At 46.4% G+C, this 14,571-nt stretch overlaps 1 protein-coding gene across 1 annotated transcript; it reads left to right on the top strand.

Annotated features, from left to right (window-relative positions):
* Nucleotides 1-783: 783 nt before the first annotated feature.
* Nucleotides 784-11,850, top strand: LOC136424525 (uncharacterized). Its single transcript, XM_066413140.1, has 9 exons — nt 784-853; nt 1,363-1,418; nt 7,120-7,216; nt 8,903-9,064; nt 9,224-9,286; nt 9,971-10,052; nt 10,316-10,360; nt 10,700-10,798; nt 11,079-11,850. The coding sequence occupies exons 1-8, from the start codon at nt 784-786 to the stop codon at nt 10,794-10,796; spliced, it is 672 nt and encodes a 223-aa protein (XP_066269237.1). The 3' UTR covers nt 10,797-10,798; nt 11,079-11,850.
* The last annotated feature ends 2,721 nt before the right edge of the window (nt 11,851-14,571 follow it).

Here is a 14,571-nt window from a genome sequence, read left to right on the forward strand (position 1 = left end):
CTAGGCTTAAAGGATGGTATTTTGATACATATTTAAATACACGTCACGACTTACTGCCACAAAATGTACATGTGGCAAGTCATCTCTGTTCATCTCTGAATATGTAGCGACCGTGTCTCCAGTCTCTGTGTGCGGTCGGTTTTTAACGGCGTGCGCGTGGAAAGGTCGCGGAGTGATTCGCGCTAAATTAGCCGTAAAACGACCTGTGCGCCGTGACGCGGAGTGATTCGCGCTAAATCAGCCGTAAAACGATTTGTGCGCCGTGACGACATCAAATCGCCAAACAAAGCCTGAAGACTTTATGTGCGAATTCGTCCGGGTCATCGTCTGTACCTTACAAGTTGTAAAGGCAGACCTGCGGCCAAACTTTATCTGTTTTTCTGTAACAAAGCGCGAAGAAAGACTCGCTGACGTGCCACTAAGGCTTCCCTCGCACTAAGGGAAGATTTGTAAAGAGTTGGGAGTTTCTTAAGATGGAGCTCTGACGTCATTGGGGCGTCAAAACGGCCACGTCTTACTCCGGTGGCCAAGTGGCGTATTTGAGACCGATTCACTTTTGGGACTCGTAAAGCTGCTGAAACTGAATAATAGATACATTTTCTGTTTGTTGCAGGACAGACCGGCCCGCGGAGAGTGACCTGTGCACCCCATCGCTCCATCACCCCCGGGAAATACAACAGCGTTCCCAGCCTGCACCAGAACCCCCACCCCGGGGCCTCAGCACCGTTCCCAAAGTGCCCCAGGACCCCCACCCCCGGGCTCCCCACCCCCGGGCAACACACCATGACGCGCCCCACCTTCATCTTTGTCGTGCTGCTCTCCGTACAAACAGTCCAGGCCTTCCCGATAACAGGTTTGTTTGTTTGTTTGTTTGTTTTTCGTGTTGATCTCTTTCCGATCCAGGCCTTACCACTCACAAATAGGTGTGGAAAACGTAACCAAGCAGACATTTTCCCGGAACATTTACGTCTACAACCTGCTTCTGACTCTGCATGATAGAATATCTAAGAGAGATGGAAAAGAGATGGGATAGACGGAAGCAACTGCCGGGTTCTAGGTCAATTCAAAGGACTTAAGATATCTATATTTCAGGGCTAAATGTAAAATCGATGTTATGTGTGGGACAGCGTATATTGCCCTACATGTTTATGACGCCATTGCGGCGTCAATCTCAATCAAAGTTTATGTCATTTATTTTACCGGCAGATCTCTCTCAGGTCAATTACCTTTTATCAGGCGTCCCTGCGTACATAGCAGGAAAGAATATATCAAGTTATGTAACCGTACACCATATTTACACAAACTAAGTCTGCATTGCCTATACTACGGAGGGTTTTACTCAAGTTTGACTTTTCTCCGCAGGAAACCACAGAACACACAGGGAGCAGCTTGTGGTGAGGGTGGAGCGGCTGTTCCAGGTGAGCAGATCGCTTCTCGGGACTCTCTAACACTCCTGACATAGACGTTACTGGGAAGATCAGTTAGGGAACCCGTCAGAACAACGTCATGAACTCCACTTTGGACTAGCCTGGATGCCAGGCCCCCAAACTCTGAAATATCTATCGTCCCCACACGATAGATATTTCAGAGTTTGGGGGTCTGGCATCCAGGCTAACTTTGGACGGGAACGTTTCAGGTTTACATACAATGTAACGTTACACTCAGATGCTAAGTTAGCCGCTGTAGGGTAACGTGTGTGTGACTGTAGGGTAATGTGTGTCACTGTAGGGTTACATGTGTGTGACTGTAGGGTAATGTGTGTCACTGTAGGGTTACATGTGTGTCACTGTAGGGTAATGTGTGTCACTGTAGGGTTACATGTGTGTCACTGTAGGGTTACATGTGTGTCACTGTAGGGTAATGTGTGTCACTGTAGGGTTACATGTGTGTCACTGTAGGGTAATGTGTGTCACTGTAGGGTTACATGTGTGTCACTGTAGGGTTACATGTGTGTCACTGTAGGGTAACGTGTGTCACTGTAGGGTAATGTGTGTCACTGTAGGGTTATATGTGTGTCACTGTAGGGTTACATGTGTGTCACTGTAGGGTAATGTGTGTCACTGTAGGGTTACATGTGTGTCACTGTAGGGTAATGTGTGTCACTGTAGGGTAATGTGTGTCACTGTAGGGTAATGTGTGTCACTGTAGGTTACATGTGTGTCACTGTAGGGTAACGTGTGTCACTGTAGGGTAATGTGTGTCACTGTAGGTTACATGTGTGTCACTGTAGGGTAACGTGTGTCACTGTAGGGTAATGTGTGTCACTGTAGGGTTATATGTGTGTCACTGTAAGGTTACATGTGTGTCACTGTAGGGTAATGTGTGTCACCTCACAAACACCACTTGGAGCACAGAGACAGTCTAACGGTTGGATAAGCTACAGGTGTTAAAGGCGACTTATCATCAATTAGCTCTATACAAATCGTTTGGTTTTGACGTCATCTGTAAGCACACATGACGTCATCAACAAGTTGTGAACAGCCGTGCTGCGCGGTCCGCACTTGAGCCGTTCTTTCTATTCGCTTTGAGGAAAGGAAATGTAGAATAAAAAAGTTCCATATGTGAGCTGAAGTAATGTAAGGGGAAGCTGAGCTGATGAACTAACTAATATGAAGGGAAGGAGGTTGGCCTCTAATGAGGCGAAGCGCGATGCCTTTTTATAGCTGAAACTCGTGTTACGAGCGGCGGAGTCAGAAATCACGGGCACCTAAAACTGTCCGGATTATCTCCGCCCCCGTGTCCGGATTAGCATAGATAGTCCGGATTAGGGCCGCCCCCGCCCCTCTCCATAACGTCTGGCCGGGTTTGAACAGAGAGCGGCGTTTTGTCACGAGATGTTTTTCAATGATGGATCAGAGAATAGACAAACTTCACGAAGGTCGTGTCAGCTGTAGGTCTGGATTTCAGGAGGATCAACTCAAGTTCCGACGTCAGCAGGTTCACCAGGCGTTCATGTGCAGCTCTGTGTGAAGGCCGCCGGGCTGGGGTATATGGTAGTCTCTACCAGACTAACTGGCTTACCATACTCTCCAAGCAGAGGAGTGGGTATAGAGATAAAGAAACCATGACAAAGTAGATAGCCCGACAAAAACGCCTAAAAACACGCCAAAAACCTGCCGGACCCACTCCTCTGCTTGGAGAGTATGCTCACCAGGCGTTCATGTGCAGCTCTGTGTGAAGGCCGACAGGCTGGGGTATATGGTAGTCTCTACCAGACTAACTACGCCGGCTATAGGGAGAATATTTGCCGGGGAACCTTGGCCATGGAGGGTTACATTCGCAGGCGCATATTTGACCCTCTCTCCGTAGCCGACTCCCTTCATACAATTGACTCTATTTGGGCCAATTTTTACTATTTTCCCAGCGACCCGCGGAGGCTGGTAGAGCCTAGGGATATGTGCCTATAACACGCACAGGAAGCAGCGCTTCGTTAGGGTTGAGATTTTTGACAATGATTGAATGAATGAATGAGAACAGAGAGAGGGGGAGGGAGAGAGAGAGACTTAACAGCGCAACAGTTGTGTTGTAATATGTACAATTTATGGCAACTTGAACATACATGGCAGTTTAGCTATTTCTAATACATCGATGAAAGTTAGACATCCAGGTAATAAGATACGATAATAAGCTGTCAGTCAAGCAACTGGATATGATTTTGGAAACGGTCAGACGTTTCAGGTAGCATCAACTACTCTGTCGCTCAGTGACACTGTGAGAGATAGTGCTAATAGTAATACAACACCCAACAACTGTAAAGAACTCATCTAATCGATGAATAACGTTAACAGTAGAGACAATCTAAGAGACAGAAGAAGGATGATGTCGGATACGTCACAGTCGGTACAAACAGGCGTGCGAGTTTATCCTGTTATGCCGGCGGATCGGCCCTTTGTTCCCGGCATCTTCTATCACCCCGGCCCGTCCGGCTTCCTCCGCAGCGCCGGGACGTGTCCGCGTGGCTCCGGGCTGTCCGCCTCGTCCTTCCGCCGGCCTGGCTGGGACTGTCCGGTCCGATTTCACACCGCCTCAGTCTCCTATTCTTCCTTCTAAAAGGTTTCTTTCCAGACTTCCTGGTCTCCCCTACCAACTTCACAAACCGCCATTTCAAAGATCGCACAAAACCGCTTTATGACGACATGCAACAACTTTGTCGACAGGCTTCAAAATCAAACTCACAAAAACCTTTCTTATCTTTCATCTCCATTTATGATAACGAGCGTTCGAGCCTACTATGGTTGGGCCATGTTTAATTGACGTTGGAATCGACCTTGGCATTCAACAATATCAGTAGCCATTCCCCGAAATTTATCTATTTTTTTTCAATTTGCAGCATACATCTGCTCATTTTTCAGCTTCTGAGTACGATTAAAATCATGGCCGAAAACTTTTTTTTTCTATTTTTTAAACGGACGAAAATCGATGCGCGCGCGGATGTCATATATATATTATAATCAAATCGAAATGACCTATCTTAAGCGTTAGCGCTAAGTCATGCTGTATAAGCCTGGGGCTTTCGCTGCAGGGCCGGTACATGACCGGTACATGGCCGGTACATGACCGGTACATGATCCAGTCGGGCCCCTGATGTCGTAATGAACATGGTCCTACTGCAGTCGGGACAGAACATGGTGCCTGCGACAACAATATTAGTACCATGATATCCTCAGCACGCCCCCGCAGGGTTTTGTAACTTTTATCAACGTGTTTCTGCCTGAACAAAACCTGCTTGAGAGACTAGGGCATAAATTGTATATATACCTTAATACGATAAAGTTGTATTGTGCTGTATCCCTATAACCACTTGATTTGCTCCAGACACCAACGTGCGGTATTGTCTTTTTGTCTGATCATCTTAAGAAACCAGACACTCAGGTGGGCGAAGGAGTTAGGTGAGTTCTTGTCAGATTTAAGACGTTTGTCCCTTGTGAGAATTACAGGTGTGAGACCTACCTGTTACCTGCTTGGAGAGTTGATGAAATTTAATTGGATATTCTATTTATAGCCCACCCCGGGGCGAGGGAGCTCTGTGGGTTTTATTCGGACTTGAGGACTTAAGAAGTTTTTGTCCCCTATAAGTAACAATTGAGCCGATTTTCTTCGTAAATCGATGGCAACATCAGGCTCTTACGAATTGATTAAAAAAGGTTGTCAGAGTCAGCTGATCTAGAGGTTGGGCTCGATGGGGTACCCCGGGTACCTGGTACTGGGGCGAGGCAGGTGTCTGTGAGTTCTGCTCAGACGCTTTTGTCCCTTTGTCGACTGATCTTTGAAGGTGTGAGGATCAGAGTTGTTAGAGTCAGAGGTGTGTGCGGTACGTACCTGAGAGGAGTTTATGGGCGCGGCTAGGGAGTTCTGTGGGTTTTAGTCAGCCTTAAGACGTTTTTTGTTCCTTTGTCCGCTGTAAGGAGTTGTGGTAGTCTGAGGTGTGATCTGATGGTTACCTGTTACCTGCCGTAACCTGGGCGAGGCAGGTGTCTGAGTTCTATTCAGATCTAGATGAAGACAAGACGTTTTTGTCCCTTTGTCGACTGATGTTGGGAGGTGCGAGAATCAGAGTTGTTAGAGTCAGAGGTGTGATAGTTACCTGTTACGTGGGCGAGAAGTGTTATGGGCGTTTATCTGGACATTCTAACCCCACCCCAGGGCGATACTAAATGTGGCAGCCCGCACGAAAATAGCACAAGACACAAATAAAGGACTCTTTGCATGGAAAAAAGGACAGGGGCTTTGTGAGGCCCTCTTTAACTATATATGAATACGCACGTGTAAATGCAGGCACAGAATTAGCTGATATACAAGTTGTAAGCATATATGATCATGTAGAGTTTAACTACCATACAGATAAAATGATTTCTGTACTGCTAGGACAGACGTACAGGGCCTTTGTAAAGTACTATACAACAAAAGTAAATACAGGTATGAAATTATCCTACGTACACCATTTACATTACAGTATTTCATATTTTAACATTTCTGTATTTAACGCGACATCTATTTAACACTAAATGTATTCACCTATTTGCACACTATAAAAGTATTTCCCCCTTAGATATGATTGAATATATCTGATGCACTGCATTGGACAAAGTATAAATGAACGTACACAGCACACCAGCATAGACCCCAGGCATTCCGCCAGTTGTAAACACGCGATTCTACATGTACAAACCGGCCTGATCACTTCATCCCACAATTACCGGCTTATTGCTACAAACATCAGTCGGACATTGTAACTTTGTAGTGGATGTGCGGCTTAGACTTAAGTGGGACACTTGTTCTTCAGGTGAGCTTTACGGGGACTTAACGTCAGGTGGACCGCTGTCCTTAAGGAGATGTTTACAAACATGAAGATTAATGGGTCCTCCAGTTCTTAAGGTGGGGTTACGGGGGCTTAAGATGGAGTTACAGAGGCTTAAGACGGTTTAACCGAGACTTGAGGCCAGGTGAGTTACCTGGATGTCTCCCATCAGCCCGGCTTACGTCAGGGTCACGCGCGCTAGGCACCCTTCCTCTGTTTACATACGTATCTGTTACCATGGCAACAGAGGCTTCCAAACAGGGTCAATGTCCGACATTGCTACGTGGGTTGGAGGAAGTTAGAGACGAAGTTTGTTCCGATTTTGTTTAACAAGTACAGAAGGCAGTCTGGTAACGTTAAGGCTCCGTTTAACCGCAGGAATTTGTTTCATTTCCTTGGGAGAAGGCACCTGGGATAGTAACATTGAAATTAACGTATAGCCGGGATGATGTTTGATTTTTCTTGCAAGTTTAATGCTAGGGTCTTATTTCCACACCGGTGCCCGGCCGGGCAGTTTGCGGGAACGAAACGCATGATATAAAAAACAAAACAGAGAAAACGCAAAGAAAATAGTCATTTTGTATATACAATATGTATCTTGATATGCACTTATATTTTCCGTCCCCCCATACAGCCCGGCCGGGCCCCGGTGTGGAAAGGTGACCCTAGCATTACGTGGGTAAATTGGGCTGACAACTGATAATTAATTACTCCCCTCAGTGTTCAAAATCTCGGCTCTGCAGGGAAAGTCTGAGAACTTGCGGCTGTGTTTGACACCGAGCTGTCGTATATTATGTTGTGTTGCGTTGTTTCGTGTTCAGTCACTGTTGTGTTGTGTTGCTGTTCTTGGCAAAGCGCTCAAACATCAAGCAGTGACCGAGAAGTCGTTTGTTGTCCTGCCAGCTGCCTCCGGGCGAAGTGAGATCTGAGCTGTTTGCGTGTTTACCGTTTTCACTCGTCAACAAAACACTGGCACGCACAAAACATGGCCGGCAAGAGAAGCCAGATTACCCGCCATGCTCGGGTGACCACACATGATGGGGGGATCTCAATAGCAAACCTGCAATCTGCGTAAGGATAAACCTCCTTGGTAAGAAGGGTTCTTCGCGCTTTGGGACAAATATTTCCCCGCCATTGTCAAGTCTGTCCTTCGAACTGGGAAGGTCTGAAGTCTTTTCAGGCGGCAAAACGTGACGTCTAATTGCCGCATCTCGTGTCGGGTCGGACCAGGATGTTTTCAGCGGCGACAAATGGCCGTAAGCCCGCCGTGAGCCGCTGGAATCCCCCGGTCTTTACCTGATCCCTGATGCCGCGCGGGTTGGCGCTTGGGCCTGTACAAATGGTAATAGCTCAATTGTTACTTTGTCGGAAGAGAGTCATTGTGTGTTTGTGTGTATGTGTGTCCATGTTTGTTTTTCTGTGTGTGTGTGTGTGTGTGTGTGTGTGTGTGCGCGCGTGTGTGCATGTTTTCTGTCTGTTTGTTTGAGTGTGTGCGTGTGTGCGTGTGCGTGCATACGCTTGCGCGTGTGTGTGAATCTGTGCATGTTTTCTGTTTGTTTTTGTGTGTGCATCTGTGTTTTTGTGATTTCCCATCTACCCAACCCAGCGTTGCCAGACTGGAAGGGTCGCAAAGCAGTATGGCTAAGGGGGTGAAGTCTGCCATCTCTGATGGCCTTATTTGGTCCTGTGCCGTGCGGTATTTGTACCTGTCCCCAGCCCGGCTGTTCCCAACTCTGCCCTGGGTGAGGGGGTGAAGTCTGCCGCCCCCGATGTTTGACCGTGCAAGGCCTCAGATATTGTCTCCTATCTGTACCGTGTGTGTACCGGTTGTTCCCACGCACCATCCCGGCCATCTCTGCACTTGGGGGAGGGGGTGAAGTCTGCTATATCTGAATGCCATATTTGGTTCTGTGCCGTGCGGTGTTTGTACCTGTCCTGTGTGTGTGAGGGGGGTCTGTGGTGTTCTGTAACTTCTGTTCTTACCGGTTGTTCCCACGCACCATCCCGGTCGTCTCTGCATTTGGGGGAGGGGGTGAAGTCTGCTATATCTGATGGCCATGTTTAGTCCTATATGTGTGAGGGGGGTTTGTTTTGTCCCGTTGTTCCGTCCTATATGTGTGAGGGGGGTTTGTTTTGTACCGGTTGTTCCCACGCACCATCCCGGCCATCTCTGCCCTCAGGCCGGACTCACGCCGCCCTTTCTTCTGCCGACTTATCGCCGATATGAAGATTGCGGCGTGCCTAAAATAGCCGCGCGGCACAGAACGGGGCATTCCGCCAGCGGGGACAGGGTAGCGCTTTGTCACGGCTCTTATCATGACGAGTTCTGGTTATAATAATAGAAATGTAGCAATAGAAACGGTAAGTCTGAAAGCGGCCTGTGGGTTATGTGAGGTCATACAGCAGGGTGGGCCCTGCCGGTGTGTGTGTGTGTGTGTGTGTGTATATGTGTGTGTGTATGTCTGTGTGTGTGTGTGTGTGTGTGTGTGTGTGTGTGTGTGTGTGTGTGTGCGTGCAGGTGTCTACTGAAATGTTCCGTTGTTAGCAGCGTGGGTACAGAGAGATTTTGTCAGATTGTTCAATAGTGATATCGATTATTGACAGGATCAAACGCGTGCTTTCCATTAATCTATCTGTACCACTGTGTATTACATGATCAATCTTTGGCTTTTGTATCTTGCAATAAAAAAAATCCCTTAACTTCGCTGTTTCCACAGCTGCAAGACCGGGTGTACAGAAGACGGAGTGAGAAGCACGTGAGAGAAGGTTCGTTACGAGATCTTGTCTTGAATATATTTGACAAATGATAGAAACTTGCTGGAGTTCTTCTCTGTTCTGCTTGATTATTTGTTTTAGTGTTGGTGTTTAGGACCTGATTATAAGAACTGAGAAGTTTTGGTATCAAAGATAATCTGGCTTTTCCAGAAGAAGGAAGCAGACGGCACCATGTACAGAAGCGGGAGGGGTCGGACCCGAGCCACTTTTCGGGTGAGTCTCACCAGTGTTTGGATAAAGCGTGTATGTAACGCCATACATAGTGTCCGCCAGATTCCTCTTTGGGCTAGTGTGCGGGATACGGCAAACGATTCACGTTTTCTGCTATTGCCGGCTAACTCATCCCTTACCTTGTTTCGTCAGTCCATATCTTCTCACCCACCAAATGATTTTGGTAGAGTCACAGTAGTGAAAAATGCACGCAAACGTACTCATCTTCACACAGAATGGCCGTGAGAGGGTTTAGATACAATTCGATATCTACAACTAGTGGTGCATACCTAAACCCCGGACCTGTTCCGGACCTGTTTCTAACCTTTAGGTTCAAGTAAAAAAAAAAACCTTAACATCTGGAAACAAGTCCGGACTTGAAAAAAAAGTCCGAACCTGAACCTAATCCTCTGGACTCGAGTCCGAACCTAAACCTAAACTCGGGTTTAGGTACGCACCAATATCTACAACTGGATAAGATTTCGGAACGTTTTGAGTGACATCTATCACTCTTCTTCAGCGTTACGAGAATGAACTGGCAGTAAGTTTTCTGGCAGAAAGTTATCCCCGTATCTTATCCAGTTGTAGAGATTAGATTATTTCTAGATATTGTTAAACTTGATATGTAACCTTCATACACGGCTGTGACGTTGGTTGCCATGGTAACGTGACGTGTGTCCCTCCCAGAATGCCCCGCGCATTACGAGGGTTACTGTCTGAACGGAGGGAGGTGCCGGTACGCGGCGGAGATGGGAACAGCCTCGTGCTTGTGAGTGACGTCATGGTTATCATCTTCATTTCTTAAACTAAATTTTTTCGTAAGACATAGAAGAACATCAAAACAGGTGGGAAGTCCCCAAACTCCCAGCCAACATGTGATGTATAGTCAGTGATAATTACACCACAGCCTTACAGCGGGTGAGTCCAAGTTGTCGCAATATTCTTTGTACCTGATGTACCATTTTGCACCATGTAACATTTCGCACACCTATCAGATGTCAGTCCTAACGTGACGTCATGTCTTTCTCACAGTTGCCCTTTGACCCAGTTCGGCCAGCGGTGTCAAAACTCCCAACCGTGAGTCCGCCATTTTAGTTCTGCTTTACTCGTAGTTTCATTCAGTGTAACCAAGGAGGTTTGGCGTAACTAATGATATCTCTCGCAGCATAAGTTATTGGCGGGCGTCATAAGCACGCCGCCTACCGGTGCTTGTAGATTATGCAGCTGTGATGTTTCAGCTAGGGTGTCACTTAGTTGTTCATTCCGTCACTTCTCTGAGCTTTACGTTGCTTGTGTGTATGTGTGTATCATACGTACGAGTGTTACTCTGTCAGCAATTGCAAACCGTAGAACTTTTTTTCTCTTTAGTTTCTGACTCATTGACCTTGACTACCCCCCCCCCCCCCCCCCCTGCAGGATAGAAGAGGACGTGTTCGGTGACCTCAGGCGGCTGTTCGGCAGCTGGAGTCACTCAGAACCATTCTACAGGCGCAAGAAGTGGAGACGGCCATGACGGTGAGGGCACGGGGTTACAGGGGTCAAGGTCACTGGGGACATTTCACTGTCCTTGAGGGGTCATTTTCGTGCACAGACGATATTCAGGGGATATTTGCTCGGAATTGACTTGAGAGACATTGATGTTCTTGAGGGAACATATCAAACTAATGACCCTGATCATGAGGATACATTTAGAACACTGTTGACCTTGAGGGGACATTTGAAGCGCTGGTGACCTTGAATTGACCTTGAATGTTCGATGCAGCTGTTCTAATGAAAGCGTTTTCCTGACTTCCAGACGACCTTGACCTCCGGTTCGGAGAACCCACCAGAGAACCCGGAATCAGGGAGAGGACTATTTTCTGCAATATCGTTACGGAATCTGTTACTGTCTAGAAGCCAACATTGAAGGCTCGAGAAACATATCTTAATATATGGACTAAGATGTATATATGTGTTATAAGCCATATTATCTAGACTTGTTCGTTAGGGGTCCATTTAACCGCATAAAAGGAGGACGAATGATGATGACTGATGTTTCCGATAGATGTGACGTCACGTGGCGTCATGAATAGGAGATATAGATAATTAGTCGATGCCGCCATGTTGGTGGAATAGACTCGGAATCCAAGATGGCGGCGCCGATGGCTCGTTCGAAACGACTCAGGCATTGATTCGTAGCAAGGGTTCGTTCGCAGTCCGAATTTGCACAGACAAAAAGCAGGGATTCGTTTCAAAACGTGCACGCTGCTTTCAGTAATCAAAATGGCGGTGGTGAATTCTGTTAGAGTCACATGAATACCAATTCTCTTACGCATAGCCTCGCCCGGGGCCAATACATAATATACCTTCGGGAAGCTCAGTTAAGCCGGGCTGAGGTTTCCCCTTTTGTGGGCATGGGCTCTAACCAGCCGTCAGCCAATCAGAGAATCGCCTAAATGTTTGCGTTAGGTAAAGCATATTCCCTGATTGGCTCCCAGCTGGCTAGAGACCACGCCCACAAAGTGGTATTAAGTCCGCGGCTCTGAGTGGAAAAATGGTGAATAATACTTTTTTTTTTTGAGTAAAGGAACGCAAAAGTTTTTTTTGAGTCAAGGACACTCAGCGGTACTTTTATTATCATTATTGAAGACTGGTGTTAAACACCCTTAGTGCAATATGACTGACCGGGAGGTTTTCTCTGGTTGCGGGAAAGTTTTGACGCCACCGATATTCCGGGTTCAGATTCGGGTTAACTCCGGTACCCTCTTTACTCGAGGCTGAGACCGAAGATTTGACAGATCGAATTTCATAGATAAAAAAAAAAAGATTTTTTAAAACGTTTTGCATGTTTTGTTGTCTTTTGAATCAGGCATTTACATCTTGCATGATACTCGAATCATGAAATCAGGAATCACTCAAACCCAATTTTATGGTCGCTTAGCAATAGCCGTCTGGTTGGGAGGGGGGCCTTAACCCGTCCCTGAGCCCGATGCTTTCTTGGTGACAGTGGACGCTAGGAGGGGGAGGGTTAATGTGAGTTAACCTTCGTCCTGCCAAGTTCTAGCGACTCTAGCTGGTGAGCTTACGAGGTTAATGTTAGCATTATTTGGCATGTAGAGACAACGTGGATCACTGCAGCATGGTGTAAGAGGACTCTAGTATGTGGAACGTCTCTTCTTTTTGATCAAACTTCTGCAGAGAATAATTTTAGTAGATGTATAGAATCTCGCTATGGGTAGCATTACCACCGAGTAATACTATAGAACTCTCGCTTCCTACAAAGGAAGTCCAAAAGGACGTACAGCGTGTAAGAGCTTTTGCTGAAATTGTACTCCAGGAAAGTGAACTATAATTGTCGGCCAAAGGCTCTTTTCGTTTTAAATTCAAAGCATATCGTGATTATTTTAAACTATGCAACGATTCTAGACCCTCACTATATATGATTGTGGTATTAGAGTTTATTTATTTAAATGTGGTTACGTCATTTATGTATGTGTAACATACTCGTGACAGGCGTTTGACGTACGCGTGACCGTTAGACGTTAACACGACAGACGTATGGCGTACTGACGTCATACACGTGACAGGCGTTTGACGTACGCGTGACCGTTAGACGTTAACACGACAGACGTATGGCGTACTGACGTCATACACGTGGCAGGCGTTTGACGTACGCGTGACCGTACACGCGAAAGACGTATGACGCACACAAAACAGACATCTGACGTAACCGTGACAGACGCCTGACGTTCACGTTACAGACGTATGACGTCGTACACGTGACAGACATAAGACGTACACGCGACAGACATAAGACGTACACGTGACAGACATAAGACGTACACGTGACAGACATAAGACGTACACGTGACAGACATAAGACGTACACGTGACAGACATAAGACGTACACGTGACAGACATAAGACGTACACGTGACAGACATAAGACGTACATGTGACAGACATAAGACGTACACGTGACAGATGTATAACCTTACGACACCGGAAGCACATGAAGATGCTTCCGGTCAGAAATATTTCTAATCCTTACACCAAAGATCAATAAAGTTATGGAATATCAAGAACTGTCAGTTGGACTTTTTTAAAAGTTGTATCAATCAGCTCAGCGGCTTCTTGTTTTACAAAATAGGACGTGAAAGCTCGCCAGAGAGTAACACATGACAACAGACCAGAGATAAAGGCACACTTTAATGGAAGAAGTGCAGGTCACAGTCAGGGATATACAGTAAGTGGTAATGAACATATAATACATGTGTGAGGATGGCAATCACTGTAGGCTACATCTGTAATCTTACTCAAGTATCCATATATGATATACATGTACATGTAGTACCGAGCTCGCTACAACCGCACACTGTGGCTGGGGAAATCTACTCTCCAAGCAGAGGTGGGGTGGGAGATAGCGACTTTCTGAATCGCCCCGCTGTTGCAGTAGGACTGGAGCGATGGTGAGAAGGTAATATTCTTTCTACCCAACCTCTGTTTGGAGAACACGAAACTCCGCATTGATCGCGATGGCCCAAAAGGCACGCTTGGTGTGAAATTGCTACATTTAAAATTACTATGGAAGTGCTCTAAAATGCCAAACCTCCAATTCCTCCTAAGAGTCTATCTAAAAATAGAAAATGAAATGGACGGTAAAATACAGTTCGATAAGTTCACTTCGGTTCGGTATGTTTGCTTCGCTTCTTAAAAGCAAACAGTAAAATTCCTCACTTCAACACAAACTTGCGGCGGTGCCAAACTCCATACTTCACAAGCTGAGATGTGTCAAAGGTTCAAGCTCAACCTTCCCTATGTGTGAGTGGATTTCTGCAGCACATCTGCCATTCCAACACCTCAGACAAGTTCAACATCAAGTTCATCCGCTCTCGACTGCAGGTCTTCTCTTCATGGTAGTCGAAATTCAAGTTCAAGGACTGAATTGCCCTTCTCAGGCTTCTGTGTGCGCGAAACTCAGCTGCCCTCCCTGTGCTTATATAATAGTCATTTCCTCCAACATCGTCTTTCAAGACGTCTTCGTGCTCTTTCAAGATTCTACCAGGTCTTGCAATCCTCCTTGAAGATGCCGATCATGCAGACGACTTGGAATACTATGTTTGAGGAAATGACGGCTAAAGGTCAATAACTATTACATAAGGCTAAAGGTTAATAACTGTTACATAAGACTGTTATCTAAGCACGTCTGAAGTGTGCACATCTGCGATTCTCGTACCTTTCACAATTCAGCAATATTATCTACATGAATAATATGGTCCGACAAAAAGGCGTCGGAAGGAGTGGGATGG

The sequence above is a fragment of the Branchiostoma lanceolatum genome, chromosome 18 (assembly GCF_035083965.1).
Source record: "Branchiostoma lanceolatum isolate klBraLanc5 chromosome 18, klBraLanc5.hap2, whole genome shotgun sequence".
NCBI classification, from domain to species: Eukaryota; Metazoa; Chordata; class Leptocardii; order Amphioxiformes; family Branchiostomatidae; genus Branchiostoma; species Branchiostoma lanceolatum.

What these genes read in the sequence shown, in the direction of transcription:
- LOC136424525 (XM_066413140.1), top strand. Translation starts at nt 784, where the DNA reads ATGACGCGCCCCACCTTCATCTTTGTCGTGCTGCTCTCCGTACAAACA. An exon ending in GGGTGGAGCGGCTGTTCCAG is followed by an intron (nt 1,419 to 7,119) that starts GTGAGCAGATCG and finishes TTTCGTGTTCAG; the next exon opens with TCACTGTTGTGTTGTGTTGC. An exon ending in GGACCCGAGCCACTTTTCGG is followed by an intron (nt 9,287 to 9,970) that starts GTGAGTCTCACC and finishes TGTCCCTCCCAG; the next exon opens with AATGCCCCGCGCATTACGAG.